General features: G+C 46.3%; 1 protein-coding gene across 1 annotated transcript; it reads left to right on the top strand.

Moving 5' to 3' along the window:
• The first annotated feature begins 4,787 nt into the window (after nt 1-4,787).
• timm22 (translocase of inner mitochondrial membrane 22 homolog (yeast)) lies at nt 4,788-21,119 on the top strand. Its single transcript, XM_072590126.1, has 4 exons — nt 4,788-5,054; nt 9,222-9,418; nt 20,558-20,630; nt 20,719-21,119. Exons 1-4 carry the CDS (start codon nt 4,826-4,828, stop codon nt 20,793-20,795), a joined length of 576 nt encoding a protein of 191 aa, XP_072446227.1. The 5' UTR covers nt 4,788-4,825; the 3' UTR covers nt 20,796-21,119.

Here is a 21,119-nt window from a genome sequence, read left to right as displayed (position 1 = left end):
TGTGGCAGATAGATGTGTACAGGGACTGGATGTCCCTGGTGAAGATAAGGCATTGGGGGCCAGCAAAGTGCAAATCTTAGAGTAGGTGAAAGGCATGGGTGGTGTCCCAAAAGTAGATGGGGAGTTCCTGGACTAAATGGGACAGGACAGTATTAAGGTATGTACAGATGAGTTTAGTGGGACAGGAGCAGGCTGAAACAATGGGTCGACCAGGGCAGTCAGGTTTGTGGATCTTGGATAGGAGGAGAATCGGGCAGTGTGGACAGATGAATTTGAGGTCAGGGTGGAAGGTGTTGGTGAATTTGAACTGTTCAACCTCTTCGTGGGAGCATGAGGTAGCGCTGATACAGTCATTGATGTAGCAGAGGAAAAGATGGGGAATGGTGCCAGTGTAGCTATGGAACATGGAGTGTTCCATGTACCCAACAAAGAGGCAGACATGGCTGGGGCCCATGCCAATACCCATGGCTACTCCTTTGGTTTGGAGGAAGTGCAGGTGCATTTGAGATTGGGGTAGAAGGTGTTGGTGAATTTGAACTGTTCAACCTTCCTCCCATCTCGGACACCTCCCTCTCCTTCCTCCCATTTCGGACACCTCCCTCCCTTTCCTACCATCTTGGACACCTCCCTCCCCTTCCTATCATCTCAGACACCTCCTGTCGTTCCATCATCTTGGACACCTCCCTCCCCTTCCTGGACCTCTCCATCTCCGGGGACCATCTTGGACACCTCCCTCCCCTTCTTGGACCTCTCCATCCCCATCTCCAGCGACCGACTAACCACGGATATCTACTATAAACCCACCAACCATCACAGCTACACCACCTCCCACCCTGCCTCCTGTCAAAAGGCCATCCCTTATTCCCAGTTCCTCCGCCTCTGCTGCATATACTCTGAGAATGACCAGTTCCACCATAGAACATCCCAGATGGCCTACTTCTTCAAAGACCACAATTTACCCTCTCTCGTGATCCACAATGCCCTCCAGCAATGCTCCTCCACTTCCCACACCTCTGCCCTTGAACTTCACTCCTGCAATCGCAACAAGGACAGAACCTCCCGGTTCTCACCTTCCACCCCACCAACCTCCGGATACATCACATCATCCTCTGCCACTTTTGTCACCTACAAACAGACCCCACCACCAGGGATATATTTCCCTCCCCACCCCTTTCTGCATTTCATCAGTTTCCTCATTTCCCCTCTTCCCACCTTATTCCAGTTACAAGCCTCCAACTCTGCACCACCTTCTTGACCTGTCCATCTTCCTTCCCACCTATCCACTCCATTCTCCTCTCTAACCTAACACCTTCCCTCCACCCCACCTTCATCTACCTATCACATTCCCAGCTATCTTCCCCCCCCCTCCAGCCCCACCCTTCTCCCATTTATCTCTCAGCCCCCCGGCCCACAAGCCTCGTTCCTGATGAAGGGCTTATGCCCGAAACATCGATACTCCTGCTTTTCAGATGCTGCCTGACCTGTGCTTTTCCAGCACCACACTCTCAACTCTGTTCTCCAGCATCTGCAGTCCTCACTTTCTCCTTCCCTGGCTTACTATTAGCCATCCCTGGTCTGCCTCTGGGCTCCATCTCTGCCTATCTATGACTCCTTCATCGGGTAGCTATTGGGGCAGGACCATAGGACACACAATTTATGGTAAAAGATCGAAGTGTCTTTTTCTCACACACACACACACACACGTAGGTCTATAGGGTAAATTTGCATTTGCAGATTTGTATTTGCAGAAACAATCTATTTTGTTTAAAAAGAACACAATCTGCAGGCAGTCAGTCCATGTGACATTTTATAAATTCCTACTTTGGAAATAGAACCAGTCTGACTCAAGGTTGGGATACAGACAGACTCTAACCTCGCACATTTAGTGTATTGCTTAGATGTCACTTTTTTAAACCTTAAGTTATCTCAGGACTGTGTCTTGAAAGAAGTTCTGGGATTTACATATTAATCGAAACCTGCGTTCCCCTTCTAAGTGTTTAAAGACTGAACAGCTATCAAGGTTTGTTCAATACATCACATCAGTTGTATGACACTTTGATCTTTTTCTATAAATTCTGTGTCCTATGATCCTGTCCCACTAGCTACCTGACAAAGGAGCAGCATTCCGAAAGCTTGTACTTTCAAATAAATCTGTTAGACTATAACGTGGTGTTGTGATTTTTAACTTTCTCCACCCAGTCTAACATTGGCATCGCCACATCATATATATGATTCCCTCCCTGCACCTCTACCCCCATTCCCTGTCTTCAGCGTATGTACCACTTTTTCCTAGCTACTATCAGTTCTGCCAAAAAATCATTGGACTTGAAATGTTCTCTTGTCTTCCCCCATCCCACCCTGACATCAGCATAAATTCCACCTGTCTCCAGCTATATTCAGTTCTGATGTAAGGACTCAAATGTTAACTCTGTCTCTCTTTCGCCAGACCTGCATTGTTTTTCCAGCACACTCTGCTTTTGTTCGTTGTGATTTGAGCTGGAAGCATATAGTTGAGATCTGGGTCCTGCAAGCATCATCTTTCCTGATGAAGGGTTTTTGCCTGAAACGTCCATTTTCTTGCTCTTCAGATGTTGCCTGCCCTACTGTGCTTTTCCAGCAAAACATTCTTGACTCTAATCTCTAGCATCTGCAGTCCTCACTTTCTCCTGGAAGCATATAGAAATATTGAGTGAGTCTGTCACTGGTGAGCAGGAGATGTCAGTGCTCAGCTTGTAAACCTCTCGTCTCCTCTGAAGCTGCAAAAGATTGTAGGGAACTAGTGACTGGAACTAAGTCAGGGTCAGTCTTTCTTCAGGGTCAGCCTCTTAGGTCTAAGTAATTGTTAGAGTCAGGATGCCCACCTCAGTGAGTACCCTCCACCTCACAGTCTGTGAGGACTTCTGCTTTCCTGTGCTCCTTTGACACAAGGTGGATTGAGTTCCCACATGGAGAATGGCTGCTGTTAGTCAGGTACAGCAACTTCAGCATGCTGGATTCTGCCCTTATCATCCCATCGACATGGAACCTGGCCTTCTCCTGCGCTGATAATTAGCAGTAAACTGACCATGGCATCAATTCCACATGTCTAATACACTAACAAAAAAATACTAAAGGTCTGGCTGCTCCTGTGAAGAGAAAGCAGAGTCAATGTTTCAGATCCAGTGATCCTTCTTCAGAACTGCACCCTTTTTATTTCTGTTTTTGTTTCTAATTCACTTAATCCAGTCAAAGATTCATCGAGGTTCCTGTGGTGGCGTAAGTATTGGCCATAGTTCATGTCACACACACCTGCAGAATGTGTAGTCAGCATGTTCTCTGGAATTTCATGAAGTCTGGTATTGCAGTAGCGCCAATTCCAGAGAATGTTACCCTATCTCTGTTTGCAATAACCTTGTTCTAATCACTGGACACAGTGCAAGCCCAAACTTCACTCCCTTATTTATTGTTCAATATTTCACTTTTTCAAGATTTTAAAGTAAATCTTTGCTTCATCCTCAAATCTTCAGGTATATTACATTTCAAAAATGTTTTCCATCAAAGCCTTTCTGTCTCTTGCCTTTTGGTCAGTTACTACCCATCTCCTGATAACTGATTAACACAATTAGGTAAGAAATTCCACATTTTTCTCGACTCAAATTAGATTTTTCTTTGTTTTTATTTATTCATTCACACATGGTCATTGTTACACATTATTATTTAATTAAAATTACATCATCTGCCATGGCAGGATTTGAACTCAGCTCCCCAAAGCATTAGAATTAAGATTAGTGTGTTGCTGGAAAAGCACAGCAGGTCAGGCAGCATCCGAGGAGCAGGAAAATCAACGTTTTGGGCAAAAGCCTTCCATCGATTTTCCTGCTCCTCGGATATTGCCTGACCTGCTGTGCTTTTCCAGCCCCACTCTAATTTTGACTCTAATCTCCAGCAGCTGGAGAACCCACTTCTCCCCCAGAACATTAGCGGAGTTTCTGGATTAACTCATCAGGAATAGTATGACCCGGGCATCACCTCTCTGGGCTGGGAAACCCATCCCTGGGGAACCCCATCCTCAGCACTCCCCCTGACACAGCAGCACTGCCAGCAAATACCATCATGAAATATATTGCCCATTCATAAAATTAAACAGAAATAATGGGCTGAGATAAAGGAGGAGGAAAGGAATCTTCATTGGAGCAAGGAACAGCAAAGAGGGCGGGGCTCAATCCCGGGGGCGGGGCTCAAACCCGGGGGCGGGGCTCAATCCCGGGGGCGGGGCCCCAAATCCCAGTGGTGGAACTCGGCGCCCCAGGGGCGGGGCCCTCTCTCCTGAGGGCGGTGTTCAATCCCGGGGGCGGGGCCCCAAATCCCAGCGGCGGAATCGGCGCCCCAGGGGTGGCAGCCTCTCTCCTGAGGGCGGGGCTCAATCCCGGGGGCGTGGCTCCCCTTGGATGGGGCGGGGCTCAATCCCGGGGGCGTGGCTACCCTTGGATGGGGCGGGGCTCAATCCCGGGGGCGTGGCTCAGTCCCGGGGGCGTGACTCCCCCTGGATGGGGCGGGGCTCAGTCCCGGGGGCGTGGCTCCCCCGGATGGGGCGGGGATCAGTCCCGGGGGCGTGGCTCAGTCCCGGGGGCGGGGGCCTCCCCTGGATGGGGCGGGGCTCAGTCCCGGGGGCGGGGCCCCAAATCCCAGCGGCGGAACTCGGCGCCCCAGGGGCGGGGCCCTCTCTCCTGAGGGCGGGGCTCAGTCCCGGGGGCGTGGCTCCCCCTGGATGGGGCGGGTCTCCCCCCGGATGGGGCGGGATCCACCATGACGCGGACTGACGCAGTGACGGGCGGCTTGCTGTACGATGGCGCCTTTTGGGGCTGGTTCAGCTGCTCCTTCGCGGCCTGAGGCCGGGTCGGCCTTGGTATACTCACAGCTCCTCCAGCATCTGGTAGGGGAGCAACGGCAGCCGCGGGCCTTGACTTCTGCCGTGTTCGGCGGAATCCCCTCACCCGTTAAATCAGATGAACAGAAAATGGTGGAACGGGCGATGGAGAGCTGCGGCTTCAAGGCTGCGCTGGCCTGTGTTGGAGGTGAGGGTCTGGGGGAGGGGGAGGGTCTGGGGAGGGGGAGGGGGAGGGGGAGGGTCTGGGGAGAGGGAGGGGGAGGGTCGGGGGAGGGGGAGGGTCTGGGGAGGGGGAGGGGGAGGGGTGGGTCAGAGGTGAGGGTCTGGGGAGGGGTGGATCAGAGTCTGTGGGAGGCAGAGGTGAGGGTCTGGGAGAAATGGATAGTGAGGGTCTGTGGGAGAGGTGATGAGCATCAGTGGATGGGGAGATGATGGGCTGTGATGGTCAGAAAGTGAGGGTCTGGGGTAAGGGGATTCAGGAAGGGCTTGTGGATGCAGTGGCTAGGGATTGTGAGAGTGGTCAGTAAGGTTTTTGGAGAGAACGATGACATGATTAGTAGGTGATATGGGGGGAGAGTTGCAAAATATTAGATGGGCTGGCTGTAAGTGAAGGTTGGGGGGGTCTTGGGGTTGGGGATGGTGGTGCTCATTTGTCATAATGAGGGTTGGAAGGGATAGTCTGCGGTCTGAGGGCTTTGTGGGTTGCAAATGAGGTTGGGGCATGAGGAATGGAAGTTGCAGGGAAGCTGGTGGGTGGAGACAAGTTAGATTTGAATGATAGAAGGTGAGGGGGTCAATGGAGGTGTCAACTGAGGGAGCTGCTGTCATAGAATCATAGAGATGTACAGCATGGAAACAGACCCTTCGGTCCAACCTGTCCATGCTGACCAGATATCCCAACCCAATCTAGTCCCACCTGCCAGCACCCGGCCCATATCCCTCCAAACCCTTCCTATTCATATATCCATCCAAATGCCTCTTAAATGCTGCTGTTGTACCGGCCTCCACCACATCCTTTGGCAGCTCATTCCATACACGTACCACCCTCTGCATGAAAAAGTTGCCCCATTGGTCTCTTTTATATCTTTCCCCTCTCACCCTAAACCTATGCCCCCTAGTTCTGGACTCCCTGACCCCAGGGAAAAGACTTTGTCTATTTATCCTATCCATGCCCCTCATAATTTTGTAAACCTCTATGAGGTCACCCCTCAGCCTCCGACGCTTCAGGGAAAACAGCCCCAGTTTGTTCAGCCTCTCCCTGTAGCTCAGATCCTTCAACCCTGGCAACATCCTTGTAAACTTTTTCTGAACCCTTTCAAGTTTCACAACATCTTTCCGATAGGAAGGAGACCAGTATTGCATGCAATATTCCAACAGTGGCCTAACCAATGTCCTGTACGGCCGTAACATGACCTCCCAACTCCTGTACTCAATACTCTGACCAATGAAGGAAAGCATACCAAACGCTGCCTTCACTATCCTATCTATCTGCGACTCCACTTTCAAGGAGCTATGAACCTGCACTCCAAGGTCTCTTTGTTCAGCAACACTCCCTAGGACCTTACCATTAAGTGTATAAGTCCTGCTAAGATTTGCTTTCCCAGAATGCAGCACCTCACATTTATCTGAATTAAACTCCATCTGCCACTTCTCAGCCCATTGGCCCATCTAGTCCAGATCCTGTTGTAATCTGAGGTAACCCTCTTCGCTGTCCACTACACCTCCAATTTTGGTGTCATCTGCAAACTTATGAACTGTACCTCTTATGCTCGTATCCAAATCATTTATATAAATGACAAAAAGTAGTGGACCCAGCACTGATCCTTGTGGCACTCCACTGGTCACAGGCCTCCAATCTGAAAAACAACCCTCCACCACCACCCTCTGTCTTCTACCTTTGAGCCAGTTCTGTATCCAAATGGCTAGTTCTCCCTGTATTCCATGCGATCTAACCTTGCTAATCAGTCTCCCATGGGGAACCTTGTCGAACACCTTACTGAAGTCCATATAGATCACATCTGCTCTGCCCTCATCAATCTTCTTTGTTACTTCTTCAAAAAAACTCAATCAAGTTTGTGAGACATGATTTCCCACGCACAAAGCATTGTTGACTATCCCTAATCAGTGCGATGAGTGGAAGAAGGTTCAGGTGAGGGTGTTAGGCCGGAGTAGGGATGAACTCAGATTTCTCCAGTTTCCTCATTTCCCCTCCCCTGCCTTATCTCAGTCCCAAACCTCGAACTCAGCACCGCCTTCCTAACCTGCAATCTTCTTCCTGACCTCTCCGCCCCCACCCCCACTCCGGCCTATCACCCTCACCTTGACCTCCTTCCACCTATCATATTCCCAACGCCCCTCCCCCAAGTCCCTCCTCCCTACCTTTTATCTTAGCCTGCTTGGCACACTTTCCTCATTCCTGAAGAAGGGCTTATGCCCGAAACGTCGATTCTCCTGTTCCTTGGATGCTGCCTGACCAGCTGCGCTTTTCCAGCAACACATTTTCAGCTCTGATCTCCAGCATCTGCAGTCCTCACTTTCTTCTATCCCTAATCAGTCCTTGCCTTTCCAAATACAATGTGAGAACAGAGAGGTGAGAATTGGAGGACTTAGAGGGGGTGTAGGAGTTGTGGAGGGCAGAGAAAGGAGGTAAACATCCTCTTCCAGCTTCTGTGTGGTGTATTATATAAATTCAGTGCTGGGTGTTGCTGGCTGTGAGTTTGGAGTGTTTCAAAAGTGTTCCTTTTTCCAATTTTTGCAAATGAATGAGTGTGAAGCCTGTAAAGAGAGCAGTACAGTCAGCAGAGTGGGTGTGCTAAGTCACCACAGGGTGTAGTAATAAGTTAGAAAATCGATTGTCTCTAAAGAACAGGATGGGTCAGGTTGAATCTGGTGCAGGAATCACAGAAGGTAAGAATGTAGGGATAGCGAGTATTCAGGAAAGCTGTTAGATGGATATATTTGATTGTGAGGGGAATTAAATGTAAGTATATGAAGGTTATGCTTCGGCTATACAAGGCATTAATGAGACCACATCTGGAATACTGTATACAGTATTCGTCAGTATATTTACGGAAGAATGTTAATCCTTTGGAAGCAGTTCAGAGAATGTTTACCAGATCTCCAACTCGGCAGCATCCCCATGACCGGTCCTACCTGTCCATCTTCCTTTCTACCCACCCATCTGTTCCACCCATCCCTCTGACCTATTACTTTCACCTTCACCTTCGTTTACCTATCACATTCCCGACTACCTTCCCCGCAGCCCCATCCCAGCCCATTTAACTCTCACCCCCCCCCGCCGCCCACGAGTCTCATTCCTGATGAATAACTTATCCTCCTCAGATGCTGCCTGACCTGCTGTGCTTTTCCAGCACCACGCTCTCGACTCAATACCTGGAATGAACAGATTGCCTGATGAGAACAGGCTTGGCATGTACAATCCACTGGATACAAGAGTCAGAGGTGATTTAATTGATCCTGATGATGTTTCCTCTTGTTGGAGAATTCATATCTGGAGGTCATGTTTTAACCTTAAGGGTTTGCCGAATAAAGATAGAGATGACGTTTTTTTTTTGAGTATTGGGTGTCTTTGGAATTCCCTTCCTCCAAAGATAATGGAAGCAGAATCTTTAAATATTTTTAGGGCAGATGCAGGTAATCCTGGGTAATCAGAAACCTATCAGGGGCATACAGGAATGTCGAGTTAAGGTTAAAACCAAACCAACCTTGTTTGTGTGTTCATATGGATCTCTATACTTGGTTACCTGTGACATTTCAACCTCTGTGACCTTGACAAGGAGAATGGGTGAGATGTCACCTGTAATTCCATCCCTTGCTGGAGTGTTTGTAGATATAGGTAAGAAAATGACAGATCACCTAATCATGTGCTCGACATTTCATTCTTCTGAACAGAGTTAACCCCAAGAGAGCAGCAGAAGTGAAACATAGGGTGAGAATTTACTTTTTAATGGAAAGTGACAGGAAGAGCACTGGCTAATCTGAGGGAAGTGCGAAGAAGAGGGATTAGAATATTTTAAAGGTAGAAGAGGATAGATTCTTGTTAAGCAAGGAGGTGAATGGCTATTAAGAGTAAGTGAGCGTATGGCTTTGCGGTTCTAATTGAATCAGCGATGATTTATGATAATGGCGGAGCAGGCTCGATGGACTGAATGGCCTACTCATCCAAATTTATATGATGGATCTATGAAATTGTTTCCTGTGCTCATTTCAGGATTATGATCAGAATAGAGCCAACACTGGCATCAGGAGTCTTGAGCTGTGTTCTTGTCGATCTCTTGAAGGTTGATTGATATTAGCATTCTCTCTGTATTGTCTCTTATCTCTCCCTTCTTAGGCTTTGTGCTCGGTGGTGCATTTGGAATCTTCACGGCTGGTATTGATACTAATGTTGGCTTCGATCCAAAGGATCCATTGCGGACGCCAACTGCCAGGGAAGTTCTGAAAGACATGGGGCAGCGTGGAATGTCATATGCAAAGAATTTTGCTATCGTTGGGGCAATGTTTTCTTGTACAGAATGCATCATTGAATCGGTGAGTTTGCCTTCCATCAGCAGTGGCATAGCAAGAAACACTTGGATTTAGACCACTGCCTCTGAAATATTCCAAGCTTCAGGGATTATTAAAGAATTGATGATTGATTGTAAGGATGATGTTGGAAAGATAGAATTGGTGGATAGTTTTCAATAAGATGCATGGAAACACGACCACTTGCAAGTTCCCCTCCAAGCAACGCACCATCCTGACTTTGAAATATTTGATGTTCCTTAAGTGTTGCAGGGTCAAGATTCTAGAATTCCCTCCCTCACAGCATTTTGGGTCAACCTACAGCATTTGGACGGCAGTGGTTCAAGAAGGCAGCTCATCGCCATTACCTCAAGGGCAACTAGGAACAGGCAATAAATCCAGAGAATCCCTACAGTGTGGAAACAGGCCATTTGGCCCAACAAGTCCATATCAACCCTTTGAAGAGTAAACCACCCAGACCCATTTTCTTACCCTACTACTCTACGTTTTCCCTGACTAATGCACCTAGCCTGCACATCACTGAACATCATGGGCAATTTAGCACAACTCGTCCATCTAACTTGCACATCTTTGGACTGTGGGAGAAAACCAGAGCTCCTGGAGGAAACCCACATGGACACTGGGGGAGAATGTGTGTGGACTTCACACAATCGCCTGAGGATGGAATCAAACCTGTGGGCCTAGTGCTGTGAGGTAGCAGTGCTAACCACTGAGTCACCGTGCCGTCCAGCCAGTGACATCCGTGTCTCACATGTTGATAATTGGAAAAGAATTCCTGATACTTCATGGAATATGAGTGGAGTGTTTTAAAACGATGAACATAGATCTTGGTAAATAGAACAGGTGGTTTCTGGTCACTTAAAGTATAGATCATGGTGGCAGAAGCAAAAAATTAATTATAAGAAATTTAGAATAGAAGGCAGGAAAATCTTCCTTAGCCAGAGAGTTGTGAGGCTGTGCAATTCACTTCTGGGGTTAGTGTTGGAGACAGAAATGTGTCCACCTTCACCGTCAGATTGGCGACGTAAATGGAGGGGTATTGAGTAAATTGAGAGCCAGCACAGCTTTCTAAACAGATTGTACTTACTTTAATCACATTTTTAATGAAGTAACAGAGAAGATTGATGAAGAGAATGTGGTGGATGTTATCTGTACAGATTTTAAGAAGCCATTTGACAAGGTACCACATAAAACGTTAACAAGATTGCTGTTAGTGATGTAGGAGGTCAGCCCTATGTTGGATTAAAGATTAGTTTAAGGACAAAGCAACAAATCATAAATATTTTTCAGACTGGAGGATAGTAGGCAGTTTTTTTCAAAAATGTATTTGTCACTGGAATGTGAATCTCTCTGGCTTGGCCAGCGTTTATTGCCCATCCCTAAGTGCCCTCAGCAAGGTGCTCATGAGTTGTCATCTTGAATCGCTGCAGTCCAAATGCTACAGGAAGACCAGTTAGGAAGGAAGTTCCAGGATTTTACAGCAGCAGCGAAGGAATAGTAATATATTTCTCAGTCAGGATGGTGAGTGGCTTTGAGGGGAACTTAAAGGTGGCGTTGGCCCTGTCCTTCTAGTTAGTAATGGTTGTGGGTTTGGATGGCACTGTGAGAGGAGCCCAGGTGAGTTACTTCAGTGCATTTTGGAGATTTATAACCTGCTATTGAGTATCAGTGATGGAAGGAGTAAATGTTTAATGTGGAGAATGGGGTGCCAGTCAAATGGCTTCTTTGTCCCAGATGGTGTCAGGCTTCTATTGCACTCCTGACTTGTGCCATGTAAATGGTGGACAGGCTTTGGGGAGTCAGGAGGTGAGTTACTTGCTGCATGATTCCCAACTTATGATCCCTTGTTGCCACAATAAGTCTGTGATTAATCCAGCTCAGTTTCTGGTTGATGGTAACCCCCAAAGATATTGGTATCAGAGAACTCAGCAATTGTAAATTCAGCCACTGAATGTCACGTTGGTTCCCCTTTTGTTGGGGGGGGTGATCATTACCTGTCACTTGTGTGCCTTGAATGTTACTCACCCCTTATTAGCCCAAGGCTAGATGCTGTCCAGTTCTTACTGCATGCAGACACCATTGACTTCAGTATCTGAGGATTCCCAGATTGTGCTGAGACTTGTGCAACCCTCCTTCTGAAACAAAAACAGAAATAGCTGAAAAAATTCATCAGGTCTGGCAGCATTTGTAGAGAGAAAGCAAAGTGAATGTTTCGGGTCCTGTGATGCTCCTCCAGAATTTTGATCTCCACTTCTGACCCTATTTGTAAAATTTATTCACAGATTACAAGTGTTGCTGTCTATGATATTTGTGGGCAAAGTTTAAAAATCACAACACCAGGTTAAAGTCCAGCAGCTTTATTTTGACGCAGTAGCTTTCGGAGTGCTACTCATTCATGAAGGAGCAGCGCTCTGAAAGCTAGTGCTTCCAAATAAACCTGTTGAACTATAACCTGGTGTTATGTGATTTTTTTTTAACTTTGTCCACCCCCGACCAACAATGCCTCCTCCACATCGTAGTATTTATGGACCATCCCTAATTGCCTAGAGGGCAGTTAAGAGTCAACCACATTGCTGTCGGTTTGAGTCACATGTAGGCCAAACCAGATAAGGATAGCTTCCTTCCCTCAAGAACACTAGTCATAGAGATGTACAGCACGGAAACAAACTTTTCAATCCATGCCGACCAGATATCCCAACCCAATCTAGTCCCACCTGCCAGCACTGGCCAATATCTCTTCAAACCCTTTCTATTCATATACCCATCCAGATGCCATTTAAATGTTGCAATTGTACCAGCCTCCACCACTTCCCCTGGCAGCTCATTCCATACACCTACCACCTTCTCTGTGAAAAAGTTGCCTCTTGGGTCTGTTTTATATCTTACCCCTTCGCCCTAAACCTATGCCCTCTAGTTCTGAACTCCCCCACCCCAGGGAAATCTTTGTCTATTTATCCTATCCATGCCCCTCATGATTTTATAAACCTCTATAAGGTCACCCCTCAGCCTCCAACGCTCCGGGGAGAACAGCCCCAGCCTGTTCAGCCTCTCCCTATAGCTCAAATCCTCCAACCCTGGCAACATCCTTGTCAATCTTTTCTGAACCCTTTCAAGTTTCACAATATCTTTCCGATAGGAAGGAGGCCAGAATTGCATGCGATATTCAAAATGGCCTAACCAATGTCCTGTACAGCCACAACATGACCTCCCAACTCCTGTACTCAATACTCTGACCAATAAAAGAAAGCATACCAAACACCCTCTTCACTATCCTATCTACCTGCGGCTCCACTTTCAAGGAGCTATGAACCTGCACTCCAAGGTCTGTTTGTTCAGCTACACTCCCTAAGACCTTGCCATTAAGTGTATAAGCCCTGCTAAGATTTCCTTTCCCAAAATGCAGCACCTCGCATTTTTTATAAATTAAACTCCATCTGCCACTTCTAAGCCCATGGGCCCATCTGATTAAGATTCCGTTGTAATCTCAGGTAACCTTCTTTGTTGTCCACTACACCTCCAATTTTGGTGTCATCTGCAAACTTACTAACTGTACCTCTTATGCTCACATCCAAATCATTTATATGAATGATGAAAAGTAGTGGACCCAGCACCGATCCTTGTGGCATTCCACTAGTCACAAGCCTCCAGTCTGAAAAACAGCCCTCCACCACCACCCTCTGTCTTCGACCTTCGAGGCAGTCCTGTACCCAAATGGCTAGTTCTCCATGTCTTCCGTGAAATCTAACCTTGCTAATCATTCTCTCATGGGGAACTTTGTCAAACGCCTCACTGAAGTCCATATAGATCACGTCTACTGTTCTGCGCTTATTAATCCCCTTTGTTACTTCTTCAAAAACTTCAATCAAGTTTGTGAGACATGATTTCCCACGCACAAAGCCGTGTTGACTATCCCTAATCAGTCCTTGCCTTTCTAAATACATGTACATCCTGTCCCTCAGGATTCCCTCCAACAACTTGCCCACCAAGTTGATGTCAGGCTCACTGGTCCATAGTTCCCTGGCATGTTCTTACCACCTTTCTTAAACAGTGGCTCCACATTAGCCAACCTCCAGTCTTCCAGCACCTCACCTGTGAGTATTCATAATACAAATATCTCTGCAAGAGGCCCAGCAATCACTTCTCTAGCTTCCCAAAGAGTACTAGGGTACACCTGATCAGGTCCTGGGGATTTATCCATTTTAGTGCATTTCAAGACATCCAGCACTTCCTCCTCTGTAATATGGACACTTTTCAAGATGTCACCATCTGTATTTCCCTACATTCTATATTTTCCATGGCCTTTTTCACAGTAAATACTGATGCAAAATACTCATTTAGTATCTTCCCCCATCTCTTGTGGCTCCACACAAAGGCCGCCTTGCTGATCTTTGAGGGGCCCTATTCTCTCCCTAGTTACCCTTTTGTCCTTAATGTATTTGTAAAAACCCTTTGGATTCTCCTGAACCCTATTTGTCAAAGCTATTTCATGTCCCCTTTTTGCCCTCCTGATTTCCCTCTTAATTATACTCCTATTGCCTTTATACTCTTCTAAGGATTCACTCGATCTATCCTGTCTATACCTTACATATGCTTCCTTGTTTTTCTTAACCAAATCCTCAATTTCTTTAGTCATCCAGCATTCCCTATACCTACCAACCTTTCTTTTCACCTTAACAGGAATATACTGTCTCTGGACTCTCATTATCTCACTTCTGAAGGCTTCCCATTTTCCAGCCATCTCTTTACCTGCGAACATCTGCCTCCAGTCAGCTTTCGAAAGCTCTTGCCTAATACCATGAAAATTGGCCTTTCTCCAATTTAGGACTTCAGCTTTTAGATCCAGTCTATCTTTTTCCATCATTGTTTTAAAACTAATAGAATTTTCATCGCTGGCCCCAAAGTGCTCCCCCATTGACACCTCAGTCACCTGCCCTGCCTTAATTCCCAACCGTAGGTCAAGTTTTGCACCTTCTCTAGTACGTACATCCACCTACTGAATCAGAAAATTGTCTTGTGCACACTTAAGAAATTCCTCTCCATCTAAACCTTTAACACTATGGCAGTCCCAGTCTATGTTTGGAAAGTTAAAATCCCCTGCCATAACCACCCTATTATTCTTACAGATAACTGAAATCTCCTTCCAATTTTGTTTCTCAATTTCCCTCTGACTATTAGGGGATCTGTAATACAATTCCAGTAAGATGATCATCCCTTTCTTATTTCTCAGTTCCACCTAAATAACCTCCCTGGATGTTATACCCTCTCTCCATACAGCTGTAATGCTACTCCTTATCAAAAATGCCACTCCCCCACCTCTCTTGCCTCCCTTTCTATCCTTCCTGTAGCATTTGTATCCTGGAACATTAAGCCACCTGTCCTGCCCATCCCTGAGCCATGTTTCTGTAATTGCTATGATATCCCAGTCCCATGTTCCTAACCATGCCCTGAGTGCATCTGCCTTCCCTGTTAGGTCTCTTGCATTGAAATAAATGCAGTTTAACTTATTAGTCCTACCTTGTTCTCTGCTTTGTTCTTGCCTGCCCTGACTGTCTGACTCACTTCTTTTCTCAACTGTACCAGTCTCAGATTGATCTCTTTCCTCACTATCTCCCTGGATCCCACACCCCCATCTTTCTCATTTAAATCCTCCCTTTTCAGCTCTAGCAAATCTCTCTGCCAGTATATTAGTCCCCTTCCAATTTTGGTGCAATCCTTCCTTCTTGTTAAGGTCACTTCTACCCCAAAAGAGATTCCAATGATCCAAAAATGTGAATCCTTCTCCCATAAACCAGTTCCTCAGTCATGCATTCGTCTCCTCTATTCTCGTACTCCGAGCTTGTAGCTCCGGGAGTAATCCAGATATTACTACTCTCAAGGACTTCCATTTTTAAATTCCTGCCTAACTCTCTGTAATCTCCCTTCAGAATCTCAACCTTTTCTCTTCCTATATCATTGGTTCCAATGTGGACAGTCACCTCCTGCTGGCCCCTCTCCCCCTTGAGAACATTCTGCACCCTCTCTGAGACATTCTTGATCCTGGTACCAGGGAGGCAAAACACCATTCTGCTTTTTCTCTGCTGGCCACAGAAACGTCTGTCTGTTCCTTGGACTAGAGAGTCCCCTAACACAATTGATCTCTTGGAACCTGACATAACCCTCATTGCATTAGAGCTAGTCTCAATACCCGAAACTTGGCTGTTTGTGCTACATTCCCCTGAGAATCCATCACCCCCTACCTTTTCCAAAACAGCATACTTGCTTGAAATGGGGGTAGCCACATTAGCTGCCCACATCTCTTGCCTTTCCTAGAGTTGGCCCATCTATGTGACTGTATCTGAGACCCCCCCAAATAACTGCTATCCATTGCATCCCCTTGCTCTTGTAAATTCCTCATTGCCTCTGACTGTCTCTCCAACCGATCCATTCGATCTGATAGGATTTGCAACCAACAGCATTTATTGCAGGTATCCTCAGTAACACGTAACCTATCCCTGGACTCCCATATCTGACAAGAAGAGCATATGTTGTGCTTTTGTTTGCCGAGCTGGGAATTTGTGTTGCAGACGTTTCGTCCCCTGTCTAGTTGACATCCTCAGTGCTTGGGAGCCTCCTGTGAAGCGCTTCTGTAATGTTGGTGAATACATTGTAGAGGTGTTCTTCCTCTTTTTGCAGTTCTGGTGTGCTGCAGTGTGTTGTGTGGCCCTTTTGAACAAGTGCACAAACCAGGTATTTATAGTGGTTTGTCTCTGCTGCTTCCGGTTGTCTGCTGCTGTGGTCAGTATATTGGGTCCAGGTCGATGTGCTTATTGATTGAATCTGTGGATGAGTGCCATGCCTCTAGGAATTCTCTGGCTGTTCTCTGTTTGGCTTGTCCTATAATAGTAGTGTTTTCCCAGTTGAATTCATGTTGCTTGGCATCTGCGTGTGTGGCTACTAAGGATAGCTGGTCGTGTCGTTTCGTGGCTAGTTGGTGTTCATGGATGCGGATCATTAGCTGTCTTCCTGTTTGTCCGATGTAGTGTTTTGTGCAGTCCTTGCATGGGATTTTGTACACTACATTGGTTTTGCTCATGCTGGGTATCAGGTGCTTTGTCCTGGTGAGTTGTTGTCTGAGCGTGGCTGTTGGTTTGTGTGCTGTTATGAGTCCTAGTGGTCGCAGTAGTCTGGCTGTCAGTTCAGAAATGTTCTTGCTGTATGGTAGTGTGGCTAGTCCTTTGGGTTGTGGCATGTCCTCATTCCATTGTCTTTCCCTTAGGCATCTGTTGATTAAATTGCGGGGGTATCCGTTTTTGGCCAATACATTGTAGAGGTGTTCTTCCTCTTTTTGCAGTTCTGGTGTCATGCAGAGTGTTGTGTGGCCCTTTTGAACAAGTGCACAAACCAGACATCCCACTCAGGCCCATCGTGTCACTAACCAGGGACACCATCACACAAACTGGCTAAAGAACTACAGCAGAAACTGAAACACCTGACCAGCGGATCCAGACACTCTATACAATCAACACAGGAATTCTTGGACATCATCAGAAATACACACATAGACAAGGAAGGAACTGTGGTCTCATTCGATGTAAGGCACTGTTCACCTCTATCGACAAAACCCTAGGCAGAGACACAATAGCCAACCTGCTGGACATACAGAACAGACAACAAGACGGGGAACCTATCAACAAAGACTGCATACTCAAACTACTGGACCTGTGCCTCACAACACACATCACATTCAACAACCAAATATATGAACAAATCAACGGCACACCCATGGGCTCACCCATCTCTGGACTCATAGCAGAAGCAGTAATGCAAAGATTAGAACAAACAGTTTTACTGTAAATTCAACCCAAACTCTGGGTCAGATATGTGGATGACCCCTTAGTAATCAACAAAAACACAGAAATAGAGAACACACACTGGATCATCAACGCCACACACACAGGAATCCGATTCACTAGAGAGGAAGAAAAGGACAACCAACTCCCATTCCTAGACGTGATGGTACAGAGAACACCGAACAGAGAATTCACCACAAAGGTATACAGGAAAGCCACACACACAGACCAAGTCCTGAACTATGAAAGCAACCACCCCAACACACACAAAAGAAGTTGCATCAAGACAGTGTTCAAAAGGGCCACAACACACTGCAGCACACCAGAACTGCAAAAAGAGGAAGAAGAACACCTCTACAATGTATTCGCCAAAAACGGATACCCCCGCAATTTAATCAACAGATGCCAAAGGGAAAGACAATGGAATGAGGACATGCCACAACCCAAAGGACTAGCCACACTACCATACATCAAGAGCATTTCTGAACTGACAGCCAGACTACTACAGCCACTAGTTGTTGAAAAGTGTGGTGCTGAAAAACACAGCAGCCAGGCAGCATCCAAGGAGCAGGTGATTCAACATTTCGAGCATAAGCCCTTCTTCAGCCCACTAGGACTCATAACAGCACACAAACCAACAGCCACTCTCAGACAGCAACTCACCAGGACAAAGAACCTTATACCCAGCATGAGCAAAACCAATGTAGTGTACAAAATCCCATGTAAGGACTGTACAAAACACTACATCGGACAAACAGGAAGACAGCTAATGATCCGCATCCATGAACACCAACTAGCCACGAAACGACACGACCAGCTATCCTTAGTAGCCACACACTCAGATGCCAAGCAACATGAGTTCGACTGGGACAACACTACTATTATAGGATAAGCCAAACAGAGAACAACCAGGGAATTCCTGGAGGCATGGCACTCATCCACAGATTCAATCAACAAACACATCGACCTGGACCCAATATACCGGCCACTGCAACAGACAACCAGAAACGGCAGATACAAACCACTACAAACGCCAGAGGAAAGGTCACAGAAGCGCTTCACAGGAGGCTCCCAAGCACTGAGGATGTCACCTAGACAGGGGACGAAACGTCTGCAACACAAATTCCCAGCTCGGTGAACAGAACCACAACAACAAGCACCCGAGCTACAAATCTTCTCACAAACTTTGGAGTCCAACAACAATACTGTTAGGCTGTCACCTCCCTTTCTGATTACGGGGAGAAGGCAGGAGAATGGGGTTGGGAAACATATCAACTATGATTGAATGGCAGAGTAGACTGTATGGGCCGAGCGGCCTAATTCTGCTCATATATCTTATGGTCAAATGAAGCAAGACCTAGGCAATATCCACGTTTGGGCTGAAAAGTAGCAAGTAACATTTGCACCACACAAATGCCAGGCAATAATCATCTCCAACATTGTATCATTATAATACAATGGCATTGCCATCACTGAATCCCCACTATCAACATGCTGAGGGTTATCAGAAACAGGACCAGCCATATAAATGTGGCTAATAGGACAGGTCAGAGGCTATGAATCCTGCAGTAGATAACTCTCCGATTGACTCCTGAAGCATGTCCTCCATTCACAATGCACAAGTTAGAAGTGAGATGGAATTCTCTCCATTTGCCTGGATGGGTGCAGCACTTAAGAAGCTTGATATCATCCATGACAAAGCAGTTGAAAAGTGTGGTGCTGGAAAAACACAGCAGGCCAGGCAGCATCCAAGGAGCAGGGGAATCGACGTTTCGGGCATAAGCATAAGATTCCTGAAGCAGAGCTTATGCCCGAAACGTCGATTCTCCTGCTCCTTGGATGCTGCCTGGCCTGCTGTGTTTTTTCAGCACCACAATTTTCAACTCTGGTTTCCGGCATCTGCAGTCCTCACTTTCTCCTCCATGACAAAGCAGCCCACTCGATTGATACCACATCCACTCTTCCCCACCATCAATGCTGAAAAGCAACAGTGTGTACCATCTGCAAGTTCCACTACAAAAATTCACCCAAGACCCCTTCGTCATTTCAAATTTGCAACAACTTTCATCGAGAAGGCCAAAGGCAACAGATACATGGGGATACCACAAGCTGCAAGTTTCCTTCCAACCCACTCGCCATTTGACTTGGAAATATGTTGCTGTTCCAGCATTGGTGGATCAGAATGCTTGCACTCCATCCCTACAGCATTATAGATCTACTTACAAAACATGGACTGCTGTTATCCAAAAAGGCACTGGATCAGCCAGTGACACCCACATCTTATGGGTTTTCAAAAACATGCATCAGTAACAGGTGCAGTGGTAAGGATGCTGTCGAGTAATGTGGTGTCCTGAAGAATCAGTGCGAGGACAACGTTTTCAAAATATTTTTAATGATCTGGATTTTGGCTGACAGAACAGCTTAAAAATTTGCCATGATTCTGATCTTGGAGTATCTGTCAGTGAGAGTGATGCCAATTGACTGCAACAGGATAGATGGAATCTTGCAGAATGGGCAGACAAGTGGCAGATAAAATTTAATGTGGGGATATGGGAGGTAATCTGTTTTAGCAGAAGGGACAAAGAAGGTCAGTGTAGATTTTAATTCACCATTCCAAAGTGTGTTGGGGTCAAAGGTATCTGAGTGCGAAGGTGGTAGGAAGATTTAGAGAGTAGTTAGCAATGCATAAAGAATCTTGGCAAATCTATTGTTAGGGTCCAGCTAAAGTATGTGAAAGTTCTTGAGAGTATGTTGAGGTGATTTACTAGAATGGTTCCAGGGATAGGGCTTTTAGATGTATTTGGTTGAAGAAGCTGGAGTTAGTTGCCCTGAAGTAAAGGGGATTGAGGGAAAATTTGTTAGATGTGTACATGATGATGACAGATTTAGATATGGTAGATAAAGAAAAGCTGCATCCATTAGACATAAAAGGTATGGAGGGTACTCATTCAAGGTTTTGGGCAAAAGATGGAGAGTTTGTGATGATCTCTAATGACTAAGAACTCACTGCCCATGAGGGAGGTGGAACCAGATGGCTCAATGATTTCAAAAGCAAATTGGATGGACATAACTGACACAAAATCGTGGGAATCTAGTGGGAAGGTTTGCTCTATGGTGAGCTGCCATGGTCTTGATGGGCTGAATAGCCTCCAGTGCTGTAACAATTGTGATTCTAGATTTATTTGTGATAGCTAAGGTCCAGTTTTGACAAGTTGGATCCAATATATTGTAACTCATTTGTATTTCTGGAATTGGACAGAGCAGTGAGCAGGGAAGGCTGGGATTTAAAATCTTCTCTCTTTTGATATTTTGAAAGTACCGTGGGAAGTCGGATTGGAAGAACAGTGTACTGAGTGGCTGTGTAACAGGAGGAGCAATTGGTTTCCGAGGTGAGTGACAGAATCTTTCTCAAGCCTAAGTTTGAAATGGCAGCTTTTGTGTTAATGTTTCTAACCTGCTCCCCTTTCCCCACTGCAGCTGGCCTAAAGGCAGGAGCCATTGGATGTGGTGGGTTTGCTGCCTTTTCTGCAGTCATTGACTACTACTTACGGTGAAGTAAACTCTGAACTGTCTTGCTGCAAGTCGAATGGGACTATTGGCTGTCAAATTCCCTACACAGCGAGTGAGCTGGAACTGACTCATGTATGATAAGGACACGTGCTGGAGGTCTGAATGAGCACACACTGACTGCAGCCAGTGTCACACAACACATATTGTTGCCATGGGACAAACCCCGGACGTATTGAAACAAGGTGAAAGGTCTGAATGGAGATTCCAGTCTCGGACAGAGTTCAGGTTTTGATCTGTTGTTGCTGTGTCCTATAATGTAAAAGATTTATTGACATGATGGAATGGAATAAAATCTATTGTTTTATAAA

Source organism: Chiloscyllium punctatum, chromosome 19 (genome assembly GCF_047496795.1).
Source record: "Chiloscyllium punctatum isolate Juve2018m chromosome 19, sChiPun1.3, whole genome shotgun sequence".
Lineage (NCBI taxonomy): Eukaryota > Metazoa > Chordata > Chondrichthyes > Orectolobiformes > Hemiscylliidae > Chiloscyllium > Chiloscyllium punctatum.
This window is presented reverse-complemented; position numbering and strand designations above follow the sequence as displayed.